General features: G+C 47.2%; 1 protein-coding gene across 3 annotated transcripts in view; it reads right to left on the bottom strand.

The window, feature by feature from the left end:
• The window catches only part of RHPN1 (rhophilin Rho GTPase binding protein 1), a 51,212-nt gene that overhangs the window by 16,526 nt on the left and 8,131 nt on the right, over positions 1 to 26,555 (bottom strand). Inside the window, exons 3-9 of one of the 3 annotated variants that reach the window (XM_072999430.2) lie at positions 17,194 to 17,312; positions 12,630 to 12,758; positions 7,131 to 7,206; positions 5,067 to 5,144; positions 3,829 to 3,953; positions 1,849 to 2,015; positions 275 to 462 (exon numbers count right to left, since the gene is read on the bottom strand). In XM_072999430.2, the coding sequence (XP_072855531.2) occupies positions 275 to 462; positions 1,849 to 2,015; positions 3,829 to 3,953; positions 5,067 to 5,144; positions 7,131 to 7,206; positions 12,630 to 12,758; positions 17,194 to 17,312 (882 nt within the window). The remainder of the gene's footprint in view (positions 1 to 274; positions 463 to 1,848; positions 2,016 to 3,828; positions 3,954 to 5,066; positions 5,145 to 7,130; positions 7,207 to 12,629; positions 12,759 to 17,193; positions 17,313 to 26,555) is intronic. The other 2 variants (XM_020811838.3, XM_072999431.2) reach the window with 2 other exon arrangements.

Below are 26,555 nucleotides of genomic sequence, written 5' to 3'. Positions count from 1 at the left end.
GCGGGTGACCCTGAACGTTGGGGGGGGGGGAGGTGGAGACAAGGGATGAAACACCTTCCTTGTGCTTGCTGGATCAAGACCCGGGCTGAGCTTCGATGACACTTTGCTGGCCCATTCCGAGAGCAGAGTTGGCTTGGATGGGGGGGGGACGATTTTGGCAACCCTCACCCTGACCCTCCCCTCGGTCACTCTCCCGAACTTCAGGCCCGTTTCCCCTCTGCCTCGGATGCTCCCGGCCGACCCCAGCCCATTGCATCCGCACACCCGGCCGTACCCTGGCAGCTTCCTGCGCCAGATGCAGGCAGGTGAGAAAGTGGTTCTGGGTGCTGAGCATCAGGGCTTTCTCGAAGACGCACTCCTGCACCTGCGCAATCATCAGGCGCACCAGCATCTGCAACGAGGCCGTGCTCATGTCCAGGCTGGGAGCGTTGGAGAAGTTCTCCTTCAGGTAGTCGAAGGCCCCTGCAGAGACAAGACACAAGCGGAGAGGAAGCCGAGTCGCGGGCGTGCGAGCCTCCCAGGATGGCCAGGACGGATCCTTCTGCTCCAGCGCAGAATGACTGATTGCTGGACTGATGGTGATACAACGCCGTGAAGTGACAATGCTCTATTCTCGGCAGTTTAGGAAAAGGGAACAGAAACCCAAACAGAAATAAAACTGTACCAGGTTGAAACCATTCGGACTAAGAAACATGTAAAACCGAGAGCACCAGAGACCCCCTTGGCACTCCGTCTTCCCTCTTGAAAACCCCGCAGAGGGAAGGGATTCCTAAAGAGAGAAGGGCAGGAGGGGAACACGAAGACCCTACGTCTTGAGATCCCGGCAGCCGGCGGTCTGGCTGCTGTCTTCAGGTCCCGCCTCCCCCCTTCTCCATAAGCAATGGGGAAGAGATGAAGTGGGGGGTACTGCACCGCTCTCTGGCAGTGGGGAGAGAGGCTGGAGGCATGGGGTGGGGGGGCAGTGCAGCAAGAACATTGGGGTGCTGCCAGCTTCTTGACTTGACTAGCAGCAAAGCTTATGTTGACCCTGCCTAGCCCCATGGATCTCCTTGCAATTTATACTGAGGGGAGACCGACGCCAGAGCAGAGGAGTATGATGTTGGGTTGTCCGACCGATGCCACCAATATAGGGTGTTTTTAAATACAGTAGGAGCCCCCTATTCACAAGATCAGTATCCGCTGATTCACTTATCTGCTGGCTGAAAATACTAAGAAACCCCAGAAATGTCTATTTGTATTTCCAGGGTGTATTTACCAGAACTGGCCACTCGATGGCGACAGAGACCAAGCAAGGTATAGCCAATACTTCTGGGCTTTCCAGTCTGGGGTGGGGGGGGTGGGGGGCTTGGAATCAATTCCCCACAGATCTTGTGGTCCTACTGTATAATCATCTTAGAGCTGCAGAGCTGGATGGAACCCTGTGGATCGTGATGTACAAGGGATCATCCACAGCCGAAGGCTTAAACCACCAAACAAAACGATTTGGCATTTCTTAATTTATTTTTATAGGGTTTTAATATTTCCTGTTTAAGAAATTTTGATTTTTTTTTTTTTTGCATGTTGCTTTCAATTTTTCTCTTTTTTAAAAAAATGACAGGAGCTGCCACGAGCCGCCTCCCCCACAGCTGGGAGAAAAGGGGGCACAGAATCCATCAGTCAGGGCTAAGCTGTGTGACGGCCATCCGTCGTTGCTCTGCGCTGCTTATCTTTTTCCAAAGCGGTTTCTGGAGCAGAGTTTTATAACAAAAGGGGCCCAGCAAAGACCAGGCCCTTTCCGTATCTTGAGCTGCGCGGCTGCCTTTAATCTCCCCCAAAGGCAACTATTCCGAGTGGTGTTCGATCACCTACCGGACGCCTTCTGGAAAGCTTCGATGGCACAGTCCACGCCTTGCAAGGTGGTACGGTCCTGGCGAGCGCCGATCTGCGTCTGCAGAGCCCCGATATTGAACAGGACGCTCCCCTTTTCGAAAGCCAGCGCCCGTTGGTGAGAAGGGACTCCCGTCAGAGAATCATACCTAGAAAGGGTGGGTGGATGATGAAAATGGCAAAAGCACTCCTTAAAATTAGAGGGAGGCTGCTGGGTTTGAGGGGGGGGGAGATCAGGAAGCAAATGTAGCTCTCTGAACTATCCCTGCAGCAGTATTCCTTTATTTAAAATATTTTTTACCCGGGCTTTCTCCTTTAAAAAGGACCCAAGGTGGCTTATGTACATCATTAAAAACACAAGTGTTAAAAGCTAATAACAGCGAATCATTCAAATCGTCAAATAGAATTAAATAAACTTTATATTTAAAAATGTTTGTTGAACTATTGTTCAAACAGGTATAAAAGCAATGTAAATGCAAACCATCCCGTTTTATAACCTCTCTTAGATAGCCCTTTACTGACGGAAGAAGGCTCGCCTGAAGAGAAAGGTCTTTGGCTGCTGGCGGAAGGACAGCCAAGATGGCCTCCAGTGGGAGGGAGTTCCACAGTCTCTGGGAGCAGCCATACAGAAGGCCTTCTCCTGTGTCCCCCATCAAACACACCCATGAAGATGGTGAGACAGAGAGGAAGGCCTCCCTTGACGATCTGAAGAGCCGAGCCGGCTGATCCTGGGAGACACGGTCCTTGAGGGAGCTTGGACTCAATTTTTATTTATTTATTTATTTATTTGATTTGTATCCCGCCCATCTGGTAAGTCGATACCACTCTGAGCGGAGCGCTTCCTGGAAGAGAAAGCTCTTCAGACAGTAAAGATGTGGGTGCCCCAGCTGAATGAAAAGAGTCTTGAAGGACTGGAAAACTTGTATTTTTGATTATAGTTTTCAGGTCCTTGAGATCGCTTGGGCCCAAAGCCAGTTACGGCTTTATCAGTTAAAAAAGCACAGCCTGGAGACGTTGTTTTTCGTAGTATGTAACCCTGTTTGTGGGATACTGGGAGTCACCAGCCTGATTAAGTACCAGGTCGGACAAGGTCCTTTCCATCAGCACTCGTATGTAAATGGGAAGCGGGTGGGGAAATTCCAGGTTGCAACAGCCAGTGGCAGGGAAGATTTGAGGGGTGGGCTGGATTTGGCACCGTTTGGGCTGCGACGAAGCAGACGCCATCATGGGAAGTCGGGTGGACTGGCTACAGTAATGGGGGTGTGTGAACAAACAGGGGACTGAAGAACGAAACCCACGATTCCTTGGCTGAGGGTGTGGCGTGTGTGTGTGTGTGTGTGTGTGTGTTTGTTTTGCACAGACCCCCCGCATTCCCAAAACCATCTATGGAGGTTGTTTTGAACGGTCCTACACTCACAGAATAGTTCAGTTGGAAGGGGCCCCGAAGGCCATCAAGTCCAGCCTCTTGCTCAGTGCAAGAATCCACACCAAATTCTAAGAGAAGGCCGTCCAATTTTCTCTTGAAGGCCTCCAGCCTTGCAACGCTCAGTGTCTCTCATAGGAACGGATTCCATTGTTGTACTACTCTAACAGGAAGTTTTTCCTCCTAGGTAGCCTACCTCTGGCTCCCTGTTAACTTGAGTCCGTTATTGTGTATCATGGGATACTCTGGGAGGATGGAGAACAGATCCTGTCCTTCCTCTAGAGCAGTGGTCCCCAACCTTGGGTCTCCAGATGTTATTGGACTTCAACTCCCAGAAATCCTGGCCAGCAGAGGTGGTGGCGAAGGCTTCTGGGAGTTGTAGTCCAAGAACATCTGGAGGCCCAAGGTTGGGGACCACTGCTCTAGAGGACTATCTTTCAAGGATTTGAAAAGTGCTCTCTAATCTCCCCTCAGGCTAGACTTCTTCCCTCCAGGAGAATGTGCCCGTTCCCTGGGCGAGGCCAACAAGGCCCACTGACCAGTGAAAGAAGAGGCCCAGGTTCTTGTTGGGGAGGAAGAACCGGTTGTCCAGGAAGTAGAGCTGGCTGTAATACTCCATCAGCAGCTCCATCCCCGCGTCGTTCCGGCTGGGGGTCCGCATGGCCTGTTGGAAAGGGAAGCGGAGGGGTGAGAAAGCAAAACAAACCCACCGCACATCTGTATACCCCCAAAACGGATTTGCTCCCTCACCAGTTCTGGACAGAAGGGGCTGGAATGCTGGAACCGACACCAGACGTCCACATTTAAGTTATACTCAGGCTATTTTGGCCCACCTTACAAGGCAGCGGTGGTCATAAACCAGGACTATGATCTGCATGCTGCTCTGAGCATCTACCTTGAGCTGTGAAAGATTCTGGTTCATTTCTTGAAAATCCCCAGTTTAGAGGGTGAAGGAAGTTGGAGAGGAAAGGCCTCTGAGGTATCCCTGAGGCCTCTGGACTACCATTCCCCATCATCCTTCACCCCCACCTATGCTGGATGGGGCTGATGGATGTTGTAGTTCAAAAACATCTGGCGTTCCACAGCAAAATGGCTGGGTGGGCAAATTGTCTGAGTTGGCCCAACACAATGAATATTCAGAATATAAATGCTCCCCACAGAGGGCTGCCCGGAAAGGCTGTCTTCTAAAGTCATCGTTGAGAATAGCAACGGTAGTGACGTGAAAAGCCCCAATAAAAACATCAGCACTCAGAAGCTGTCCACAGTTCTCGTGAACATTCAAGCCATCGCCATCAGACAACCTCGTTCAAATCCAAACAGCAACCCTGTAAGGAGGGCCAGCTTGATCATTCCCACATGATATGGAGGCCAGGGTTGAGAAAATGTGGCTTCACAAGGACCGCTTGGTGAGATTTGGGTCAGGGAACACACGGAGAGCACTATCTCTCGTCTGCTTGGCCTTAACGGCTGCTGAAGGCATCCCATAGATGGGTGGTCCCCATTCCTGGATCCCCAGATGTTCTTGCACAAGGCCCAGAAATTCTAGTTCGTAGAGCTACTGGCAAAGGCTTCTGGGAGTTGTAGTGCAAGAACCTCTGGGCTACCTCAGGTTGGGAACCACGGACGTAAGATGAATCCAGTCAGAGCTGAAGCCAAACGAAGAAGACCTCTGAGGCACGTCGGGGCCCACAGGAGGCTACAAAGCTCACAAAACCCAGGCCTTCCCTTCTGGAACGACAAAGCAGGATTTCTGAACCTCCTCACATCTCTCACATACCTGCCGCAAGTCCATGAGGCTTCGGATCTCCACCTCGTACAAGTCACCGTCCTCCCCGTAGTGGTCCCTGATCATCTCCTGCAATCACCAGGAAATTGGGGTATTTATTTATTTTGCAGTGAATCAATTAATTCATGACGCTTGGATAGCACACCGATTAGTGCTGGGCCTGCTCTGGGTAACTGACATCCAAAGTAACATAAACATAAAATCACATAAAATCTTAAAAAATAAACCACGCACGTACACAACAGCCATCATCTGTTGTTGGTGTTTAAACCCCAAATGATGGCAAGCAGGGATAATCAAATGATCAGTCTATAAAACATTAAGAGAGGACCCTCTCAAAGGCTTTGGTGAAGAGCCCTGCTTTGAGCATCCTCTCAAAGGTGGTGAGGGAGGCGGCCGGGTGCACCTCCGCCAGAAGAACATTCCAAAGGGATGAGGCCACAACCAAGAAGCGCCGCCTGGGAAGATCGGGTGGCGCAGGTTGGCCATTTTAGGGAAAGATGCTCCCGGAAGTTAAGTCGTGAGCTTCCAAACCATGGAGGGCCTTATCGGTAAGATCCAAAACCTTCGCTCTGGCCCGGCGCGACATGGATAGCCAATGCAGACGGGCCAGGAGTGGGGAAAATGTTCGGCAGCATGGCTCTGAGCGTGGAAATGGAGGAGGCTAAGAGCTGGCATGGGGTCACCAAGAGTCGGACACAACTTAACGACTCAACAACAACAAGAGCTGACAAGAAAACTCCTCTCCTTTCACTTTATGCATCTGATATACACGGCTGTCTTTCTCAGAATTTATTCTTCCACCCTCCACGGACTGCAGTTTCAACACCCATGCTGCCAGGGAGAATTCTGGAGACTGTCGCTCAAAACCACAATAATCTACCTGAAGGACCGCCTCCTTCCATATGAACCTACCCGGCAGTTAAGATCTAGCCAGGGGGGCCCTTTTGAAAGAGCCGTCCCTCAAGGAGGTAAGAGGGAGGGCTTGTAGACAAAAGGGCCTTTTCGGCAGCTGCCCCCAGACTATGGAATGCCCTCCTGACTGAGATTCGTCTGGCGCCGACGCTGATGACATTTCGGCGCCAGTTCAAAACCTTCCTGTTCCAGAAGGCTTTTAATTGAAATAATATCAACTGTGGGTCCTGATGGCAATTTTTAGGGTCTATATTTTAATTACAGTGGTGCCCCGCATAGCAACGATAATCCGTTCTGGAAAAATCGTTGCTATCCGGAATCGTCGCTATGCGAAAAGAAAAAGCCCACAGGAATGCATTAAACCCTGTTTAATGTGTTCCTATGGGCTTAAAACTCACCTTTAAGCGAAAATCCTCCATACGGCCACCATTTTCGCTGCCCGGTATGCGGGGAATGGGCGCAAAAACACAGCGGGCAGCCATTTTTTCCCCGGCAGCCATTTTGGAACCGCTGATCAGCTGTTTTTAAAACATCGCTTTGCGGAAATTGGTAAGCGAAACAGCTTACCAGTCATCGCAAAGCGATGTTTTACCATTAGAAACATCGTTATGCGATCGCAAAAACGATCACAAAAAATCTGTTGCTATGCGGATTCATCATTAAACGAGGTGCTCGTTAAGTGAGGCACCACTGTATATTTTAATTGTTTTATCTTTTTTATTGTATTTTAATTGTTGTAAGCCACCCAGAGACCTTTGGGTAGTGTGGGTGGCATATAAGTTAAATGAATGAATGAATGAATGAATGAATGAATGAATGAATAAATAAATAAATAAATAAATAAATAAATAATGAATGAATGAATGAATGAATGAATGAATGAATGAATAAATAAATAAATAAATAATCTCTGAAGTGCCGACAACACAGGCCCTGCTTTTCATTTGCAGGAGAAGGACGACATGAGAGGATAGAGGGGGGCCAGGCAAGAGCACACCCCTGACAGGTCATAATGGCAATGGATACGGAACGCCCGAATAGGGTTCATCCGTTCAGAGTAACTTGACCAAGCGTTGGAAGGCTGGGAAGCGTGAGCCGTCCTACGCAGGAAGGAGGTCGGCTCACCACATCCTCCCTTACCTTCAGGGGCGAGGCCCAGTCCAGTTCCCGGGTCTCCTTGAGCCCCAACGGAATCATGGGGACGCTGATGGAGTCGCTAAAAAGAGAGGAACAGATCAAACGCTGGGTGGCAAAAATGCATGCCTTTCATTCATTTCGTGCATAAAATAAATACATACAAACTGCCCGCTTCCCTTTGTTATCCATTAAGTACCTCCGAAGATTGCACTTGCAAAGCAGGAGTCAGGGGCACCTATTTTCTGTTGCACGGGGTGGCATCCTTCAAAAAAAAAATTCATCCCCTTCCTTCCCCCCCCCCCCGGTCTGTGTGTGTGTGTGGGGGGGGTTTCCAAAGCAAGAAAAGCTGCAAAACCGCTAGGCTTCACCCGTTTCAACAAAGATGGGAGAAAGGGAGGTGCGGTGGATGGAGAAGCTGAGGAAAGTTCTACTTATTTGTTTTATTTATTCAGTTTATACCCTGCCCATCTAGAGTGAAGGCTAGAACAGGAGGGGACGAGTCGTTAGCAGACTGCAAAGCAGCTCCAAGGTCATTTCCGAGGTCTCCACTCTGGCTCCTCCAAGTCCTTTAATTTATTTTTAATTCCCCCCCTCCGCTTTTGGCACAGGGCCCTCCCAAGCCCTACCTCCCCCCCAAATCAAAAACTTCAAACCAGATGTGGCTACCTGGTCACTTCCGTTCTCATCCTCCCTCCCCATTCCCTCACTTTTAGTCCATTTCTGGCTGCCCCGGTTGAGAAGATGCCGGGGGCGGAAACCGTTTCTAGCATGCGTGGAAGTGAGAGCTGGACCATAAAGAAGGCTGACTGCCGAAGAATGGATGCTTTTGAATTGTGGTTCTGGAGGAGACTCTTGAGAGTCCCCTAGATTGCAAGGAGAACAAACCTATCCGTTCTGAAGGAAATCAACCCTGAGTGCTCACTGGAAGGACAGATCCTGAAGCTGAGACTCCAATACTTTGGCCATCTCATGAGAAGAGAAGACTCCTTGGAAAAGCCACTGATGTTGGGAAAGTGTGAAGGCAAGAGGAGAAGGGGACGACAGAGGACGAGATGGCTGGACAGGGTCACTGAAGTGACCAACATGACTTTGACCAAACTCTGGGAGGCAGTGGAAGACAGGAGGGCCTGGTGTGCTCTGGTCCATGGGGTCACGAAGAGTCGAACACGACTAAACGACTAAACAACAACAAATCTCCAAGAGGACCACTGGCTGGAGAAATCAGTGGTTTAGGTCTCCGGCTGCAGAACCAGAAGTTGGGAGTTCAATTCATCCACTGGGCCTCCTAGGGGAAAAGACAGCCTGGGTGGCCTTGGCCCAGCTGCACACAGTGGCCCAAGGATTTCTCTCCAGAAGAAGGGAAGAGGAAACAATGTCTGAGTACTCTCTACCTGAAAAGGGTCTTCAGAACTGACTTGATGGTACCTGATTATTATACAATGGTGCCTCGCTTAACGAGCGCACCGTATAATGACGAATTCGCATAGCGATCCTTTTTTTGGATTGCTAATGCGAAGGCATACCGATGGTTCCAATGGGCGAAAATCGCTTAGCGATGATCGGTAAGCGTTCCGCTTACCGATTTTTGCTTAGCGATTTTTTAAATCAACTGTTCGGCGGTTCCAAAATGGCCGGCGGATGCCCGAAATGGCCGCGCACAGTGTTTTTGCGCCCTGCCCTCGCTTACCGAGGGTGCGAAAATAGCGGCTGGATGGGGGAAACATCGCAGAACGGTGAGTTTTGTGCCCATTTGGAACCCATTAAACGAAGTTTAATGCGTTCCAATGGGCTTTTCCGTTCCGTATAGCGATGTTTCCCCATAGCGAAGGTTAATCCATTCCGGATTAACGTCGCTATGCGGGGCACCACTGTATTATTAATTTCCAACAAGATGGGTGTGTATCCGTGCATTCATACATACAGTGGTGCCTTGTTTAACTATGTTAATTCGTTCCAGCGAAATCGCTGTAGAGCGAAAACATTGTAAAGCGAAATTAAAAAGCCCATAGAAACGCATTAAAACCCATTTAATGTGTTCCGATGGGCTGGACACTCACCGTCCAGCCAAGATCCTCCATAGGGCGGCCATTTTCGCTGCCTGTGCAGCGAGGAATCCGTCCCAGAAAACAGCGGGGGCCATTTTGTTTACCGGTGGCCATTTTGAAACCGCCGATCAGCTGTCTGAAAATCATCATTTTGCGAAGAATTGGTTCCTGAAGCAGGGAACCAATCATCGCAAAGCAAAATTCCCCCATAGGAAACATCGTAAAGCAATCGCAAAAGCGATCGCAAAAAGTTCGTCATAATGCGGTTTCGTCGTTAAACGGAGCGATCGTAAAACGAGGCACCACTGTAATTTTTTTAATAGACCCATGGTGCGTTCTAGTTTTAAACTGCAGTCAATGGCTGGATTGTTTTGGTACTATTTCTCTTTCCCCTGGGTGGGTTGCAGAGCTAAAAATAATATATGAACAAATATATGAACAGAATCATAGAAGACTCAGAAGACTCTACAGTGCACGCAAGAAGGAGCTTTGGAGCAAGAGAAGGGCCCTCGAGGGCAGACGATTCACAAAGACACACCCAGCCGTAAACGAAGCAGGAGCGAGACTATTTCCAGCTCGAATAAGTCTGAGGCTGCATCGGAGGGATTTTCGTCTTTTTCCACAAGGATAGAAGAAAGGAGATTTGCTGAGGCTGAGCACCAAACCAGCTCACTGGCAGGATGAGCCCTTAAGGAGATGAAGCCAGGGCAGTGACTTCTTTCTCGGCAAGATGGGGCTTAAAACAAAAGGAAAACGAAACGAAACGAACGAACAAACAAACACACACAACCCAAACGAAATCAAACCAAACCAAAGCCAGACTCCTGTTGAACAACAACAAGAAGAAGCCAGGAAGACGGGCTGAAAAACGAATAGATGAAATGAGCAGGTTCATAACGGGCAAAGCCCGGGAATTAATCCCGGGAATTAATTCTTGAAAGTGGAGGCAAAGTAGATGTAATTCCCCATGAGTCAGCTGTTCTCCTCTCGGGAACAGGCAAGGAGTTAAAAGAACAGGGAGCACATCTGATGAAGTGGGGTACGGTTCACAGTGATTGTTGAGACGGGGGGAAAATTAAAATGTGTTAGTCTTTGAGGTGCCCCAGGGCTCATCTGCTGTCAAAGCCTCTTATGATTTAGATACGCTGATCTTGGAAAGAAGAAACTCCAGCCAAGTATTACGAAAACAAATTACCCTTAGTCACAGACGAGAGAAACATTTTGTGAATAGTTGCCCCCATGCATTTTCTTCATCCTCCAGAGGGATGGGTGATACTGGCTTATCTAATGCTATTTGGTGAGTGTGGCGTAAACAGTATTTGAACCAGGGACCTGTCCACAGCTCACACACAGCCCCTGAGGTGCTCTAAGGTGGACTGTAGTTCCACCTGCCATTTTCACCTGCTCCAATTCCCTGAGTTCCTCGTTGGTGAGAAACCATAGTTTGTTGTTGCTTCAAAATCAATCTGACCATGGTTTGAACAAGCCATGGTTTACCTCCACACCAAAAATGAAAAACCCACTTCAAATTACGGTTTGCTAAAAATCAGGAAAAGCTTGGAAGGCACAACAAGAAGAAAGAAGCCCTTGAATCTATGCGTCGATGACTGACAGCCGAAATCATGGCTTGTTTATTATTTATCCCAGCCAAGCCTAAAGGTTTAATCACAGTTGGTCAGGCCATTCCAGGATAAACCCTGCCATCCAATCTGACATCTGTTACATCCCATTGAATCTAGTGGGCTCCCTCCCAGGTATGTGTCTCACAGAACGGTGGTTCTATGGGAGTTGTTATGGGGACCATATCAACTCTGGGTTATTGTCCTCTTCCAGACCCAATGACAAGGGCTGCATTTGAATTAATACGATCCTTGATCCATTTGGGACCTCACTTACCCTCCACTCTCCAGCACAAAATCCAACCTATTAAGCACAGAGCAGGCCCATCCTCGGTTGACCACATCAACAAGAACCATGATGTTATCCTTCGTGGGTGGAATATTCGCATTTCCTGGAGAAACACAGTTGACTACCAACAAGCAGGAGAAGGAAGCAGCTCAAACATCCTGCAACACCTTGTTTGCACAGAGCAGGGAAAGTTAACCCTGGAATAACAAAAGAGCTCCTGACCCCTCAAGCTGTTTAAACACACACCTCCAGCAAGTAAGCAAGCACGCTGTGAGGTGTGTGGGTTTTTTTTCCTGGTGCCGTAGTTCTGTGGCAAGAGTGGTTTGTCAAGGCTGTGATCCAGGAAACACAGGAGGTCTCTGAAAAATTTCCAGGAACGGCTTACGGAGGATGGGAAAGACAAAAGCATCTCCGTGAGAGCAGTGCGGTAACTGTTCCTCACTTGTGGTCAAGGATGGAAGAAGAGGGTGGGAAGGCACCAGGCCAATTCCCCAGCCCAGAGAAGAATGATGGTTGATGCTGCCCCTCCTGCCAGGTGCCCCCTCTGGGTATCTGGGACTCCATCTCACATCATCCTCAATGACAAAGTGGGCTGGCCATGTAGGGAGTGGCAGCACAACGCATGGAAACAACCCAAATCTAATGCCCCAGGCCAACATCTCCCGTGACATCATTTGTCCAGGAATATTTCTGGAAATGCCCTTCCAAACTGGTGAGCTACTCAGTGGAGGAGTCAACTTGGAGGGTTCAAAGACATGATTCCTCCCGAGACACACACACACCTCAGGATCTCCCCGCTCTGCTAACTCTCCCTCCCTAATTGCCCTGAAGGAACAAGGATCAAAGAGAAATGTATTCTCAAAGAGAAACCTTTTCCCCCCACCAGCCATTAAGCCGAAGGGCTGCCCGGTGGCAGAATCCCAGCTTGGCACGGACAGCATGTGTCTACATTACACCGTTTACAGCTGTTCGATACCCCTGTAGCCGACATGGCCCCATCCTATAGAATTCCGGGATCTGTCCTTCCAGTGAGTTTCCTGGAACGCCTTGCTAAAAATCTCTAGGACACTTCCCTGAATGACCTTGGAGGATTCTCAGAGCATCACCCAAACCACGAATCCCAGAATTTCACAGGAAGGACGTAAACCATGGCTTGTTCAAACCATGGTCAGATTGATTTTGAAGCAACAACAAACTATGGTTTCTCGCAAACGAGGAACTCAGGGAATTGGAGCATGTGAAGATGACAGGTGGAGCACCGGCTCACCTTAGATCAAGCAGCATTGATCTGGTATGACCGTGCAATGCAGCTACGCTCATAGAAGGTCTGCACTTGACTTCCATGGCTCTCCAGGGAAAAGAGGCAGCTGAAAGAGGAAGAGGGTGCGAAGGGCCCCCGTCTGCCCGAGAACCTGAAAAACCATTGCCCACTGAAGGAAGATCCCCTCAGGTAATTGGGGCCCACCCGTCTTCGCTGAAGAGAACGCAGCTCCTTGGGTATGTTCGTACGCAACGCCAGCCCTGCCCACAGACCGCCCCCCATCCTTACCTGTCGTTCTGATACACATCCATGGAACTGTTCAGCTCTTCCAACTCCTCCTTCAGAAGCTGCAGGTTGGAATTGACGTAGCTGAGTTCTAAGGCAACGGTCTCCTTTACTTTGTGGTTACTGGTGGCCCTGGAGTTAGCAGCAAGAGAACAAAAACCCACTTGCAGTTGATTCATTGAATTCGTACCCCCCACCAGTCAGTCTCCCAAAGAGCGGAGAGATCCCTTCACGCCTTCTTTTCCTGCACCCTTCCGAGGCAGGCTGCGCACTTGAGGAGACACCTTGCCTTATGACCACCGGGTGAGTCAGCAGCAGGAGCAGAAAACAGACACCCCCACACACACTCCCCGAGAAGCTGCTGGACTGCAATGGCCATCATCCACCATTATCTTTCCACTGCACCATTAAAGAACAAGTGGGCTCTCGGGCCGGGGTTCCCGCCTCTCCGTCCAACACCCCTACCCCTCTAAATTCATGATGCTTCTTGCATTAGTACAGGTTGCCGCTCGTGAATGCTTTGAAACTCAAGAGGTGCAACTGCTGCACACCTGAAGCGGTGGAATGGACTTTCCTGAGAAGCTTCAGCGGTGAGTCGTGTTAACTTTTTAATACTGTACTCCAAATTCCAGAGCAGGGATATTCCACACGTTGCAATAGGTAAAGGTTCCCCTTGACAATTTTTGTCCAGTCGTGTTCGACTCTAGGGGCCGGTGCTCATCCCCGTTTCCAAGCCATAGAGCCAGCGTCTTTGTCCGAAGACAATCTTCCGTGGTCACATGGCCAGTGCGACTTAGACACGGAATGCTGTTACCTTCCCACCGAGGTGGTCCCTATTTATCTACTCACATTTGCATGCTTTCGAACTGCTAGGTTGACGGGAGCTGGGACAAGCGACGGGAGCTCACTCCGTCGCATGGATTCGATCTTACGACTGCTGGTCTTCTGACCCTGCAGCACTGGCTTCTGCTTTTAGCCCACAGAGCCACCATTGTCCTCCCCATTGCACACGTTGCAATGGCCACCCCCCAAAAAATGCTTTCTCCCACTACAAGTAGCCTGTCTGGAGGGTTATGACATTTCCATCTGTAGTGAAAGACCTTTTTCAAACAGAGCACTCACAAACTGATCTCGGTAAGCATGGATATATGAACCAGTCCGAAGCCTGAAACATCCGCAGCTTTCCTGTTACACCCGATACAATGATTGCTCCACTGAGCTCAGCTCTGCTGGCTGGGTGGCTCAGTGAGTTGGGTCCCTGGGGGCCGAGGGAAAAAAACAAAACAAAAACCAGACCGTGTACCCTCAGGCAAGCTGCACAGTTCCAGGGTCCCCCAAAGAAAAAGGGAACATGAAACCTGCTTTTGTGCACCTTCTAACTAGAAAGCCCTGGAAAGGTTTTTAAGCCAACGTTGACTTGATGGCAAGCACGTGTATTGCTAACTATTATCCCAGGTTTTCGGCAAAAGAAGGGTTTTCTTCCCATCCTTGACCATCCCAGTCTTTCAAACTGGAGACGAAAGGATGTGAACCTCGCAAACTACGTCTACACTAGCATTCCAGGAACACAGCTCGGCCAGCATCCTTCTCTCTGGCACGCAACCTTTTTATGCAGGGTGAAGGTGGCCCTTTCAAGAAACGTTTAGTCCCATCAGCCTCCTCCAGCTGCAAGAATCCACGCCGTCTAGGCTCATATTCAGGATGCAACAGGGCCATTCCCTCCCCTGGCCCCCATCCCTGAAAATGCAGTTTCTGACGGGGGAGACGATGTTTCTGGAGCCCCAACACCCACGTTGAGTCTGTGACTGGGATGCTCACAAACGACGCGCCACCCAGAGAGGCCTCTTAGGAAGAGCCCCGGAAAGGCAGGCTGGGCTCAGTGACCCGGGAAGGTCGTTACGAATCCTTGAACATGCTCCTTAATTACTTCATGGCTTCTTCATCGCTTTATGAGGCCCAGCCAGAATACCTCCCCCCTTCCCACCCCCAAGATTCCTCTCTATTCTAGCAGGACCGCAGATCCACTATTCACACCCACTCACCCCACCCACCCCAGTTCCTTCAATCTTCTTTACTCCTCTTGCTGGGAATCGCTTGCCAAAAAAAAAAACCCCCGGCAGGAACGCCATTTTCCTAGCGTATTGGCGTTCCGTCCTTTCCAAGGCACAGAAAACAGGGGAACCTCACAGCTCACACGGAGGCTCCTTTTCTTCATCTCCCCCAGAGGCTCTGCCCCCTCCTTGCCTTTGTGATCCCACGGACATCAAGAAGCAGACAAACGTCCAGGAGGAGAGCCGGCATTATCTCCCTGATTTCTTGATTCTGACACATTTCTCCTGCAAACACACACACACACATACACACAACCAAGTTCTGCCATGGAGCAGCCCTAGGAAAAGATCGGGTTGGCACTCAAGAACTCACGGATCGCGCCCACAACCAGTCAGGACTCTCTGTTGCAGGAAGGGGTCACTGCCTTCAGCTCTCGCCCACTGGTGGCCACTGGTCAAGAGGAAAGCTGGGGAGAGCAGCTCAACCCCACGCCGCTCACCCCCACCGGACTGTCGAAGTCCTTCCATAAATAAATCAACCTTCTTCCAATCTGGCACTTTCGACCTGTGTCGGACTACAACTCCCATCATGCAATGGTGATGCTGGTCGGGGCCGATGGGGGTTGTAGTCTGAGCCCCTGGCCAGGAGGGTGCCAAGATGCAAGGAGGGTGCCCTAAACCATTTCCTGTCACTGCTTTTCCCTGCCCTGATAAGAAAAAAAAAGAGGTCCCCCCCTCCAAAACCCAAATTCTACAAACCAAAACTGTGATGATTTTACAGCTTCACAGGGAGTTGTGGGTGGAGTCGGCAGCGCACCCGGTGTTACCCCTTTAGTTTTCCTTTCCAGAAGGAAATCCACCTGCCCGCATCTTCTCCCTTTGCCCTGACGTGGCTGAATTTTGCCAGGCAAGGAAATGTTCGATCTTGGAACAGCTCTACGGAAACATCATCATGATGTATAAACATTTAGCCTGGTACCATCACAGGGCAAACTGGATCGACTCCCCTTCCTGGACGAATCGCACAAAGTCTTCTACCAACATCATGGCCACTCTTCTGCTAATGCCAACCCGGCCGGCCGGCCGGCCTGCCGGCCAGCCTGCCACCCCAAACACTCACAGACATGGCCCACTGTAAGATGCTCTCCTTCAGCTGAGTAGGAGGCCCCAGACAGAACTGGCTGTCTCATGCAGGTTACCCCACTTTGGGCCATGACCGCCCTAGTGCCGGTATCACTGCCATACATCCTGACTTGCAGTGGTCCCTGGGCAGAATCCTGCAGCCTTAAAAGAATAGCCCCTTGAGAACTGGCCACAAAGGAATTCGGAATCCAAAGGGAAAATAGCAAATAAATAAATAAATAAAATAAAAATTTTCACATTTTGCATTATTTCAGCAACGTAACACAATTTCCATCTGCTGAAAATACAAAACATACCAAACTTCCAAGAATTTAGTTCTCTCCAAGGCCATGTTTTTCTTCCTCCAGTTCCGTGTTCCCTAACTTTCACTCCTGCTGAGGTACAAACGCCCCGACTCCTTCCCCTTGAAAACTATAACCACTTCGGGAAGGAAATGAGTCTTTTCTATATTCTGGGAATCACCAAGTACAGTATGACCGGTCCAGGTATTTAGCGAATATTGCACATTACTAGCTGTATTGTCCATACATAAATTCTCAGCTGAATTTTCTGTGCAGAGTATGTTCTTTATGGCAACATGGAAAAAATTAAAACTGTACTGTACACACTTTACTGTGTCCGTGGAAATATAGCTATGTCTTATACTGAACTGGGGAGTGCCAGGGGGACGGTCAACAAAATTGTTCTACTGTGGATCAAAAGAGAGAGGTAAAGCAGGAACCCACCCACCTCCCGCATCCACAGTAGTACAGTTCAGCGGATGCTAAAAAACACGGATTATACCAAACAAACCAAATTATTGTAAGCTGCCCAGAGACCTCTGGGTAGATTGGGCGGCATATAAATTAAATAAATAAGTAAAATAAACACTATTTTAATCGTGAACAATATACATAGCACAGTCTCTGGTACCCCCTAGTGGCCAGTTCTGGTAAGGTCATCTAGAGAAACATATTTCTAGGATTTTTCTTTTACATTTTTAAAATATTTTCCAACAGCAGATAAGTGACTCAGCAGATACAGATCCTGTACTTGGGGGGAGGGGTCCTACTGTATTAACACATAAAAAAACCACCCCAAGGTTGCAAAAGAACCAAACACTTTAAGAGAAAAATCCAGAGGGCCAAAGGAAACCAACCCACTCAAAAACGTACAACTAAGAGATGCTTTGCAACAGCAAAAAAAAAACCCTATGTTTAGGCTGTGGGTGCAAAACGAAAGGAAATGAGCAAGTATTCTGTTTCAGAGTTGGCTCCCAAGAATTTTCCATTCCTGGGTTCAAGAGCAGAGTTCTAGCGTTCCCTGTTGTGGAGAAAGAGGTCCTTAACCATGAAAAGATCTTAACAACAGATAAAAGAACGATGGAGACCAACCTGAAGAGGTTTTCTGCGCCGGCTCGCATCCTCATCTCTTTGTTGATCTGCTGGTTGATTCGCGCCCGACGGTGTTGTAACTTACTGCGCTGTGACTGGGCCAACGGATCGCAGCCCTGCTAAGGAAGACACCACGGTTTAGAATATTAAGTACAGGCAGCCGGCAGAACATGGGGCTTTCTCTAGTCCTCACGCTTGCAGTTGAAAGGCAGAAATTAATTTTAATCTTCAAAGGTTAATGGCCTGGGCGTTCAAAGGCAATTCACTTTAGCAATAAGGTTTAGTACTTATCTGATAATTTCGCAAAATGTTTCAATGCATCACACAGATTATCTCAATTAATCCACATGTACAAAACATGCAATAGATAATGGAAATTCCTTACGACTCCGACACAAGAAGTTTGCGAGAATGCCATTATCCTGCAAATTTGATTTTAGCTGGAAAACGGCTGATTCCACCAATGACATTGTAAGGATATTGACTTAAACCACATTCCAAACCAATAGGCATGTAAACCTATTTCCAAGCACGTGTATTTACCACCTACTGCATTTTTGGACAGACGAAATAGCTCTCGTCTCTTCTCCCACACATCCCCCTTGATAGCTGAAGAGGGTTTTTAAAAAAGAAGCACAAAGAGCGGCCTGCAATTTTATTTCTGGAAAACGAGTCCATTAGGTTTCTTGGTCCTTCCAAAACCTTTACAACACCTGTTGGACCTCAGACTAGCAATGCCTGCTTTGAACGATCTTTTATACATTCGCCTCGGGCTTACGGCTGCAAGCCGAAGCTATTTTACTCGGGAGTCAATTCAACGGAACTCAATAAATGTGCACAAAAAGGGTGTGCTGTGGAATTCAAACAGAGAAGGGAACGGAGGGTTGCACAGAAGAAATAATGCGTTATTGGTACACGTGCGTCTACGCAGGCACACAGGGAATGGGGAGGTTCCCAAGACTTTGGACAAAAGCAACCAGCAACAAAAGCTCTCCCCAGGTCTTATTATGCGAGGGACAATTCCAGTCAACGATGAAAACCGAGTCCTCCAGATTCCCAGGGAAGGAAAGAAAGCGTCCTTTGAGAGGGACGGGTGAGTCAGAGATCAAGAGTGTCCCCGCGAGGACTGTACAGAATGAGGCCCACTCCCCTTAAAAGAGGACAAAGCTCCCTCCCTAGCAACCCATTCTGTGCAAGCATGTCAGGATTCTTTTTAAGTCAGGAAGGAACCTTTCCTGCCAAGGAAAAAATGGTTCGGGCAGGCAAGGGGGCAGAAGACGGCTTGCATCTCCCTGTCCGCATAGCAGGCCTTGCGTTTTCCCAGTGCATGGCTCCCGAATTCAAAGATGAAAGGTATCTTGAGTGAGAGAAGCTGCCACACAATGTCCCAGCTTCAGTGTCTGGCATCTCCCCTGTTGAACGACGCTCAGGGCAAAATTAAGACGTTATAGATAGCCCGTCATTGAAAGAGGAAAATCCTTAAGCAGGAAATGCCTCTCATCTCCCAGAAACCAGGCAACTTAGCTTGATGTATTCAATAACTGGTTTTCAGGACAGGATTCCTTCAAAGTCTGATGTTTGGAAATCCAGACCTCTCCCCAGCACTAACATGCTTCCAGAACTTCTGAGCTAGCTGTCACATACATTTCAGCAAAAGCAGGGCTGGAAAATAATTCATAGAATCATGAAGCTGGAAGGGGGCCTATAAGGCCATCGAGTCCAACCCCCTGCTCAAGGGAGGAGTACAATCAAAGCATCTCTGCCAGGTGATTATCTAAGTTTTTCTTAAATGCTTCCATCGTAGGAGCGCTCACCACCTCCCGAGGTCACTGGTTCCACTGTCATACTGCTCTAACAGTTAGGAAGTTTTTTTCCTGATATTCAGCCTAAATCTGACTTCCTGTAATTCGAGCCCATTGTTGTGTGCCCTCGTGGCACCGAGAAGTTACCTTTTTGAATTTCAAATCCCAGGGCAACACTCCTTGGCCAGCAAGCTGATGAAGAGAGTTGGAAATCGTAGGTTCCCTGGGGGGACAGCGGAGAGGTAACTTTTCCAAACTTTGAGAAAGCTCAGAGAGAAAGAGAACGAGGACAGCCACCACCCGTCAGATTCCAACCTGCGCCAACAGCTGAGTTGGGGCCCATGAAACCCACTTTCTTAAGTCCACCAACTTACACCGTTCCGGGGTGTGTGTGCAAAAATCTAATTAAAAACAAGGGTGGAAAGGCGTCAAGCTTACACGGTCTTCTTTTCGGGTGCAGAAGGGAGAGACGGTGTTCTTCACCAGCACATGGAATTCCACCAGGCAGAGGAAGATATGAAGAGGTGACTCAAAAGATAAGGTGCCTCTGGAGCAGAACCAGAATCAAAACTAGCAGAGAACTTCTTTTGCACACACATTGGCTCCTAGTTTCCCTTAAACTTTCTTTTTCCAATAGCCTAATTTGAGGGGAGCTACTGGAAAAATGACACTTCACCCCTTAGGCTGGTCCTTCAAGGGCTTGGCCATGGGTACTGGGTGACTCCGTTTCCACAGAGGCAGTGGATCCGCTCCGGGTTTTAGTGCGGACTTTAGGGGCGCTCTCCAAGGTGCTGGATTCTGCCCTTCCACCATCAGTTCATCACCTTGAATGGCTTTCCGTGAGCAACCGGTGGTCTGAGAGTCTTTTATTTATTTATTTATTTATTTATTTATTTATTTATTTATTTATTTATTTATTTAAAGGTGCATCTTGTTTTTAATGTGTTTTTAATACTGCTTTTACTTAGAAGCGGTTAATATATTTACTTCAGTCTTTTTAAATGGTGCAATCATTTATTGTTTCAGCTTTTAATATTGTTTCTTTTAATACCGCAAGGCACCTTGAATCCTTTTAGGAGAAAGGCAGCCTATAACTATTTAAATAAAGATAAAAAAGTGTCCTGCAGAAAACATACATCTGGCAAAAATCCTGTCCAGTTTTTATGACGGCATAACACAATCCATGTAAAATCTCATTAGCGAATCCCTACTAGTTAAGATGTCAAGTTGCCCTTCACGTGCCTTAATTTCTTTGCGGCAATTCACCAACAGGTGGCGCTAAGAGGATTTTGGCCATTTTCCATTGTGACATCTAGAACATTGTGACATCTAGAACATCTTCACAACACTGCGGTGTCTATCCAGTTCTAAGAACAGGCACTTCCATTTAAGGAAGCCTTCCTATGTGTTTCTTTCCAAAACCAGAAATTCCATTCCTTTCTCCCCTTTACCACCTCTACCAGCAGAAGAGGTTCAAAAACCAAAGGAAAGGGGAGCTAAATGCAACCTCATGGGGGAGCCGGACTGTCCCTTATACTAGGAAAATGGTGGCAAAGCAGTTTTGACTGTCCCAAGGTCACTCGGAGAGTTTCATGGCTCACTGAGGACTAGAACCTTAAGCTCCCACGTTGCCAGTCAACACTCTCGCCATTATGACACACGGCTTCTCTGGCGTCCCTCCTGCTCTCGTGTGCTGCAAATCCCTTCTCCATTGGCTAATTAGTGATTAAACAATTCACAGTCACATTCCAATCAAGGGAAACAATGACTTGATTCTAACAGAACCCTGGAGAGCTTGGCCTGAACTTAAAGGAAGATGACCCCCCCCCAACCCTCATTTCTGAGCCAGTCGACCAAGAAGTGGAAGGTTGCCTACATGCCCCACGGACCCCAAAGATTTTTTACTAATTTTTTTAAAGGCTGGGAGATCTTTCTCCGTGCTCTCAGGGAGACACAGAAGGCAGTTCTGAAATTTTCTCCCCCAGCACTTCTAGTGCATTAAAAAAAAATCAACCTTGCCAACAAAGGGCTTAAAGAAGTTTTTCCAGCAAAACTTTTGGAAAAAATAAAATTATTTGGGGAGACGGGTGCACAGAAGCCGTCCTCCAAGATACAGGGTTAGGTGAGTACAACCCACAGCCATCTCTAAGCCCCTGGTATAAATTAGCCCCAAAAGAACATTCCTCCCAGCTAAGCTGAAGACTTAAGCAGGACTTCTTCGAACACATCTCCTTAAAAGAGGACGACCAGAATCCTGCACTCACACCGCATCTTTTCTGAGCAAGGCAGGTCACGTCCTGTTCATGCAGGGTGCCAACCTGGAAGGTGTGACACACTGCCAAGAAGACAGACAAAAGACACCCACACGTCATGTTCAGCCCTTGATGCATCTTCTTCAGAGGCCCATGACCAGACCTGCTAAGCAATGATAAGATGAAGGCATCTGAGAGGGAAGGAAATATCTTCCCAACAGGAGCTAGAAAAGAGTTACCGTATTTTTCCATGTATAAGACACATCCATGTATAAGACGCCCCCCCACTTTTCTAATCCAAAATTAACAAAAAATAAGTGGGGTTTAGCGAGTGTGCGAGGAAAGGGATCAAAACGCTGCAGGATCGCTTTGATCCCTGCTTTCCCCGCCACTTGTTTTTGTTCTCTCCTCAGCTTACTTCTGTGTATAAGACAACCCTGAATTTTTAGTCTAAAAATTTTAGACAAAAGTATAGTCTTATACACAGAAAAATACAGCATTTCGGGACTACGATTCCCAGGATTCCCCCAGCCGGCACACCTATGCTGGAAACCGGTATCCCAGACAAAGCAACTTTTCCTTAGCTTGGTCGGGAACAACAAGAGTTCTACAGAGATGCCAATTTTGCAGGAAGGCCGTGGAAGAGAATCATTCGCCACCTTTCCGAATAAACCTAGCATAGCAACCTACGAATGTTTGCCTTTGTCTGTGGGTGCAAATCTGGTGTATGTAAAGAAGAACCCAACCCTGGACATTTACGAGGCCTAAGTGGGCCATTAAGATAGCCGAGGGGCACAGAACACTCACATTTATGCTTTCGGACAAAGTAGGCACAGAGATGACATCATAACACTCTGACAACAACGAAACACAACGAACAGAATCACCCTGTCTTAAGGCTTGATACTGAAAAACAGCCAAGGAGATCTGAAGTTCTTACGAAGAAATACAAGCACATAAACTTACTGTGTGGCACGCAGGCTGTTTGCAAAGTACATCAAATAAAAACAATACTGTACAAAGAAATACGCCAGGTGGGGCACAGCTCTTGCCCGAGAGAAAATGGGAGAGGAGCTAAACGAAGATGGGGCAATAAAAAGTAAATTTACAAAATAAATATGAATGGCTTTCTCGGTGGCCACTCCTAGACTCTGGAACTCCCTCCCACTGGAGGCCAGGCTGGCCCCGTCTTCCACTGTGCAGGCAAAGGCCTTGCTCTTCAGGCAAGCTTTCCTTTGAATGACAACCCTCTGTCGGATCCGCTTTGATTTGTGTTCCCGCTTTGAGCCAGAACAAGCCCTTGGTTCTACAACTTTTGACCAAGATTTTTTTTAAAAGAGATCACTTTATCCTGTGTTTTACTTGTCTTTTCAATATTGCTCTTATTTCGAGTTTTAACATGTTTAATGCTTTTTAAATAATTGTCATCCTTTATTATTTAGCTTTTAACTTTTTCTTTCCTTTTAATACTGCCCGCCGCCCTGGGTCCTTTTTAGGAGAAACGCAGCGTATACATATTTTAATAAGATGATATTTAAATAAATGATGTGCTGAGATATGCAGTTTTAAAAAGAAAGATTCGCTCTTCTATGAAACGCGGCAGCTGCTAAAATTTGTGTGCCTTTCAGGGTTTCCTTTCAATCTGTGGACTTTGCAACTCTTGATTTACGGAGGATTCTTAGAAAAAGACAGGGGTGCAAGGCTTAGAAGGAGCCAGGCTCTAGAAATGAATAATGATTTGGGCGAGCATCACACGAACAGATAACTGGGCATTCAGCAGCAGTTTGTGGACCGAGCCAGGGGGTGATTTGAGAGCTGAAGGTTTCATGTAGCTCCTCTGTGTAAATTAGGTATTTTGCTTAATTTACTTAAATTATATACAGCCCAACTGACAAATTCGCGGGTAAATTCGCATTTACAATCACGAAACCCCAAATACTCAAGAAGTACAATAGTGTGACTTATTTTTAAGGTGCGCCAGATGTTCAAAGTGTGGTTTAACCATTGCTCCTCACCAACCAGTTGCAATGACTAAGCAAGGATTATGAACCCAGTTTATTTTGTTATTTTTATTGATTGATTTGTTAGATTTATATACCGCCCTTCTAGAACGTGTCTACTCTGGGCGGTGAAGTTCTACCTGAGTCCTACTCCATCCACTACACCATGCCACGTTTCTGATAAGAAGAATAAAACCCTCTGCTTTTGGTTCACAGCAGGATGGATTTAATTGATTTAAATTACGATTTAAATTTTAAAAGTCACGTTCTGATGATTTAATTTTTTTAAAAAAAATCAGATTTTTGGATTATTTAAGTAAAAAAATCAATTTTTAAAATTTAAATAATTAAGTTGTGATTTAAATCCATTTTTTTAAAAAAAAAATATTTATTTTTATCCACCCTGGTTCACAGGCCTTCCCTAGGTTTGCAAAGTTAGGAATGGCATAAAAACCACAGCAATCACTGTACAGTGGTGCCATGCTTAACGAGGATAATCCGTTCCAGCAAAATCGCTGTAGAATGAAATCCTCGTTAAGCGAAATAAAAAAGCCCATTGAAACGCACTGAAAATCCTTCAATGCGTTCCAATGGGCTGAAAACTCACTGTCCAGCGAAGATCCTCCATAGGGGCGGCCATTTTGGCTGCCTGTAAAGCGAGGAATCCATCCTAGAAAACAGCGGGGGGCCATTTTGTACACCCAGTGGTCATTTTGAAACCTGACGATCAGCTGTTTTTAGATCGTCGTAATGCAAAAATCGGTTCCCAAGGCAGGGAACCGATCATCGTGAAGCAGATTCTTCTCATTTAAACCATCGTTCTGCGACCACTTTTGCGAATGCAAAAACCTAATCGTCAAGCGATTTCCTCGTTAAGCGGGGCAATCATTAAGCAAGGCACTACTGTATAACACAACAGCAACATTGCGGTGTCCTAGCCGCAGGTCATCATCCTCCCACCCCAGATATTAGCTTTTCTTCACCATCTATCTTGCGGTGGAATAATGCTTCCATGGATACAGGAACAAAAAAGCCATCTGCCCATTGAATTAAACTGGCATACATGAAAGTCCAGTTGTTGCATTAAGACCTCTGGCTGCGGAGCCAGTGCTTGAGAGTTTGATGCCCCAGTGACGCCTCCTTGACTGGGACTGGACTCCCTGCTCCAAAGGGTCCCTTCCAGCTCTGCTGTTCTAAGAGGATAATGATGATGATGATGATCATCATCATCACCACCAAGCAATTTTTTTCCTCCCAGGTGGCTCTATTCCATCGTAACAGCCAAACGATAGTTCCAACTACGAAAGTATATCCGGAGAAGGTGCCCGGCAAGACTCGAACATCTTAAATTTCATTGGAATACAGGGTTTTATGGGTTGGAACAAGGCAAGAGGTGTTAAGTTGAAAATCCAGGTGGGAAAGCAGATGATTAATTAGGCCATCCAATTTCATGCATCAGACGTGGCAGATGATGTATAAGCCATGTCCTGCCCAATCAGCATCTTCTCTACGACAAGAAAGATAGCCGTTTTGTTATACCAGGGATAGAAGATTCCCAAACAACTGAGTAAAGTTCGTGTGGATTGGAAAGAGAGGTTCGAGATCACAAAACAAGCCGATTTGTCCTCCTAAAAGTTTGGTTCACACATCTGGAGAGTCATTTTTGCCCCTGATAAAAGAGAATTCACTGCCACCAACATCCCGATGCTGCAGAAATCCAGAGCTGCTCCTTCACCTTTCCAGAGAGAACGCAGAGTGAAGACTTTCAGAAAGCATAAAGAACCAAGTGCTGAGCATTTTTAGGGTTATAAATGATAAAATATAGAGAATTTTAAACAGTAGCAGCTCCCACTTCATTTTATTAAATTTAGGTGTCCTTCAGCTATTGACAAATGGAAATATAAAGCCTTTCCTCTGTTGTAAATGGATTTTTAACCTGTTTCCCCAATAATAAGACAGGGTGTTATTTTACATAAATAAGTTACAGACTCCCGAGTGTTTTGATTCTGTGGCGCTGAAAGCTCACATTATTTTCCTTTTCATCCAGGAACCAAACATATTACCTTGCAATTGGAAGCAAATTACCGTGTTTCCCCAAAAATAAAACAGGGTCTTGTATTAATTTTTGCTCCAAAAATGCATTAGGGCTTATTTTCAGGGGATGCTTTATTTTTTTCCATGTACAACCCTTATAAAAACATTGACTGGTATTATATAACAGACAAAAGATTTAACCAAAAACCTAAGTACAGTGGTGCCCCGCATAGCGACGATAATCCGTTCCGGATAAATAGTCGCTATCCGGATTCGTCGCTATGCGGGGGGGGGGGGGAACGCATAGGAACGCATTAAACTCCGTTTAATGAGTTCCTATTGGGGAAAAACTCACCGCTATGCGGGGAATCCTCCATCCGGCTGCCATTTTCGCTGCCCGGTAAGCGAGGGCAGGGCGCGAAAACGCTGCAGGCGGCCATTTTCTGCACCTGGCGGCCATTTTGGAACCGCTGAACAACTGTTTTCTAAACATCGCAATGCGAAGATCGGTAAGTGAAACGCTTACTGATCATCGGAATGCGATGTTTTGCCACCTAAAAACGCGTCGCTATGCGGATTCGTCGTTAAACAGTGCGCTCGTTAAGCAAGGCACCACTGTATCTGTTAAATGTTGGTGCGGTATGTATGCTCTTCCTCATACTGCCAGTTTTTTGGAGATCCGGCGGTGTGATTTCTGAGATCTGCAACTGCTTAGAGTACTGTGTGAATAATAATAATAATAATAATAATAATAATAATAATAATAATAATAATAATAATAATAATAATAATAATAATAAATAACAACAACAACAACAACACAGTGGTGCCTCGCTTAACGACATTAATTTGTTCCAGCAAAATCGCTGTAGAGCGAAAACGTCGTAAAGCAAAAATAAAAAACCCATTGAAACGCATTAAACCCCAGTTAATGCATTCCAATGGACTAAAAACTCACCGTCCAGCGAAGATCCTCCATACAGTGGCCATTTTCAGTGCCTGTGTAGCGAGGAATCCATCCCTAAGCACAGCGGGGAGCCATTTTGAGCACTCGGCGGCTATTCTGAAAACCCGACGATCAGCTGTTTTGATCGTCGTAATGCGAAGAATCAGTTCCCGAAGCAGGGAACCGATCTTCGCTAAGCGAAACAAACCATTTAAAACATCATAAGATTGTCGTAAAGCGGATTTGTCGTATGCGGGGCAATCGTTAAGCAAGGCACGACTGTAATGATGTTGAACTGATATCTGTTGGCTGAAATTCTGTTATGCAG

Source organism: Pogona vitticeps, chromosome 4 (genome assembly GCF_051106095.1).
Source record: "Pogona vitticeps strain Pit_001003342236 chromosome 4, PviZW2.1, whole genome shotgun sequence".
Lineage (NCBI taxonomy): Eukaryota > Metazoa > Chordata > Lepidosauria > Squamata > Agamidae > Pogona > Pogona vitticeps.
Note: the sequence above shows the minus strand (reverse complement) of the source record. Positions and strands in the feature narration are given on the sequence as shown.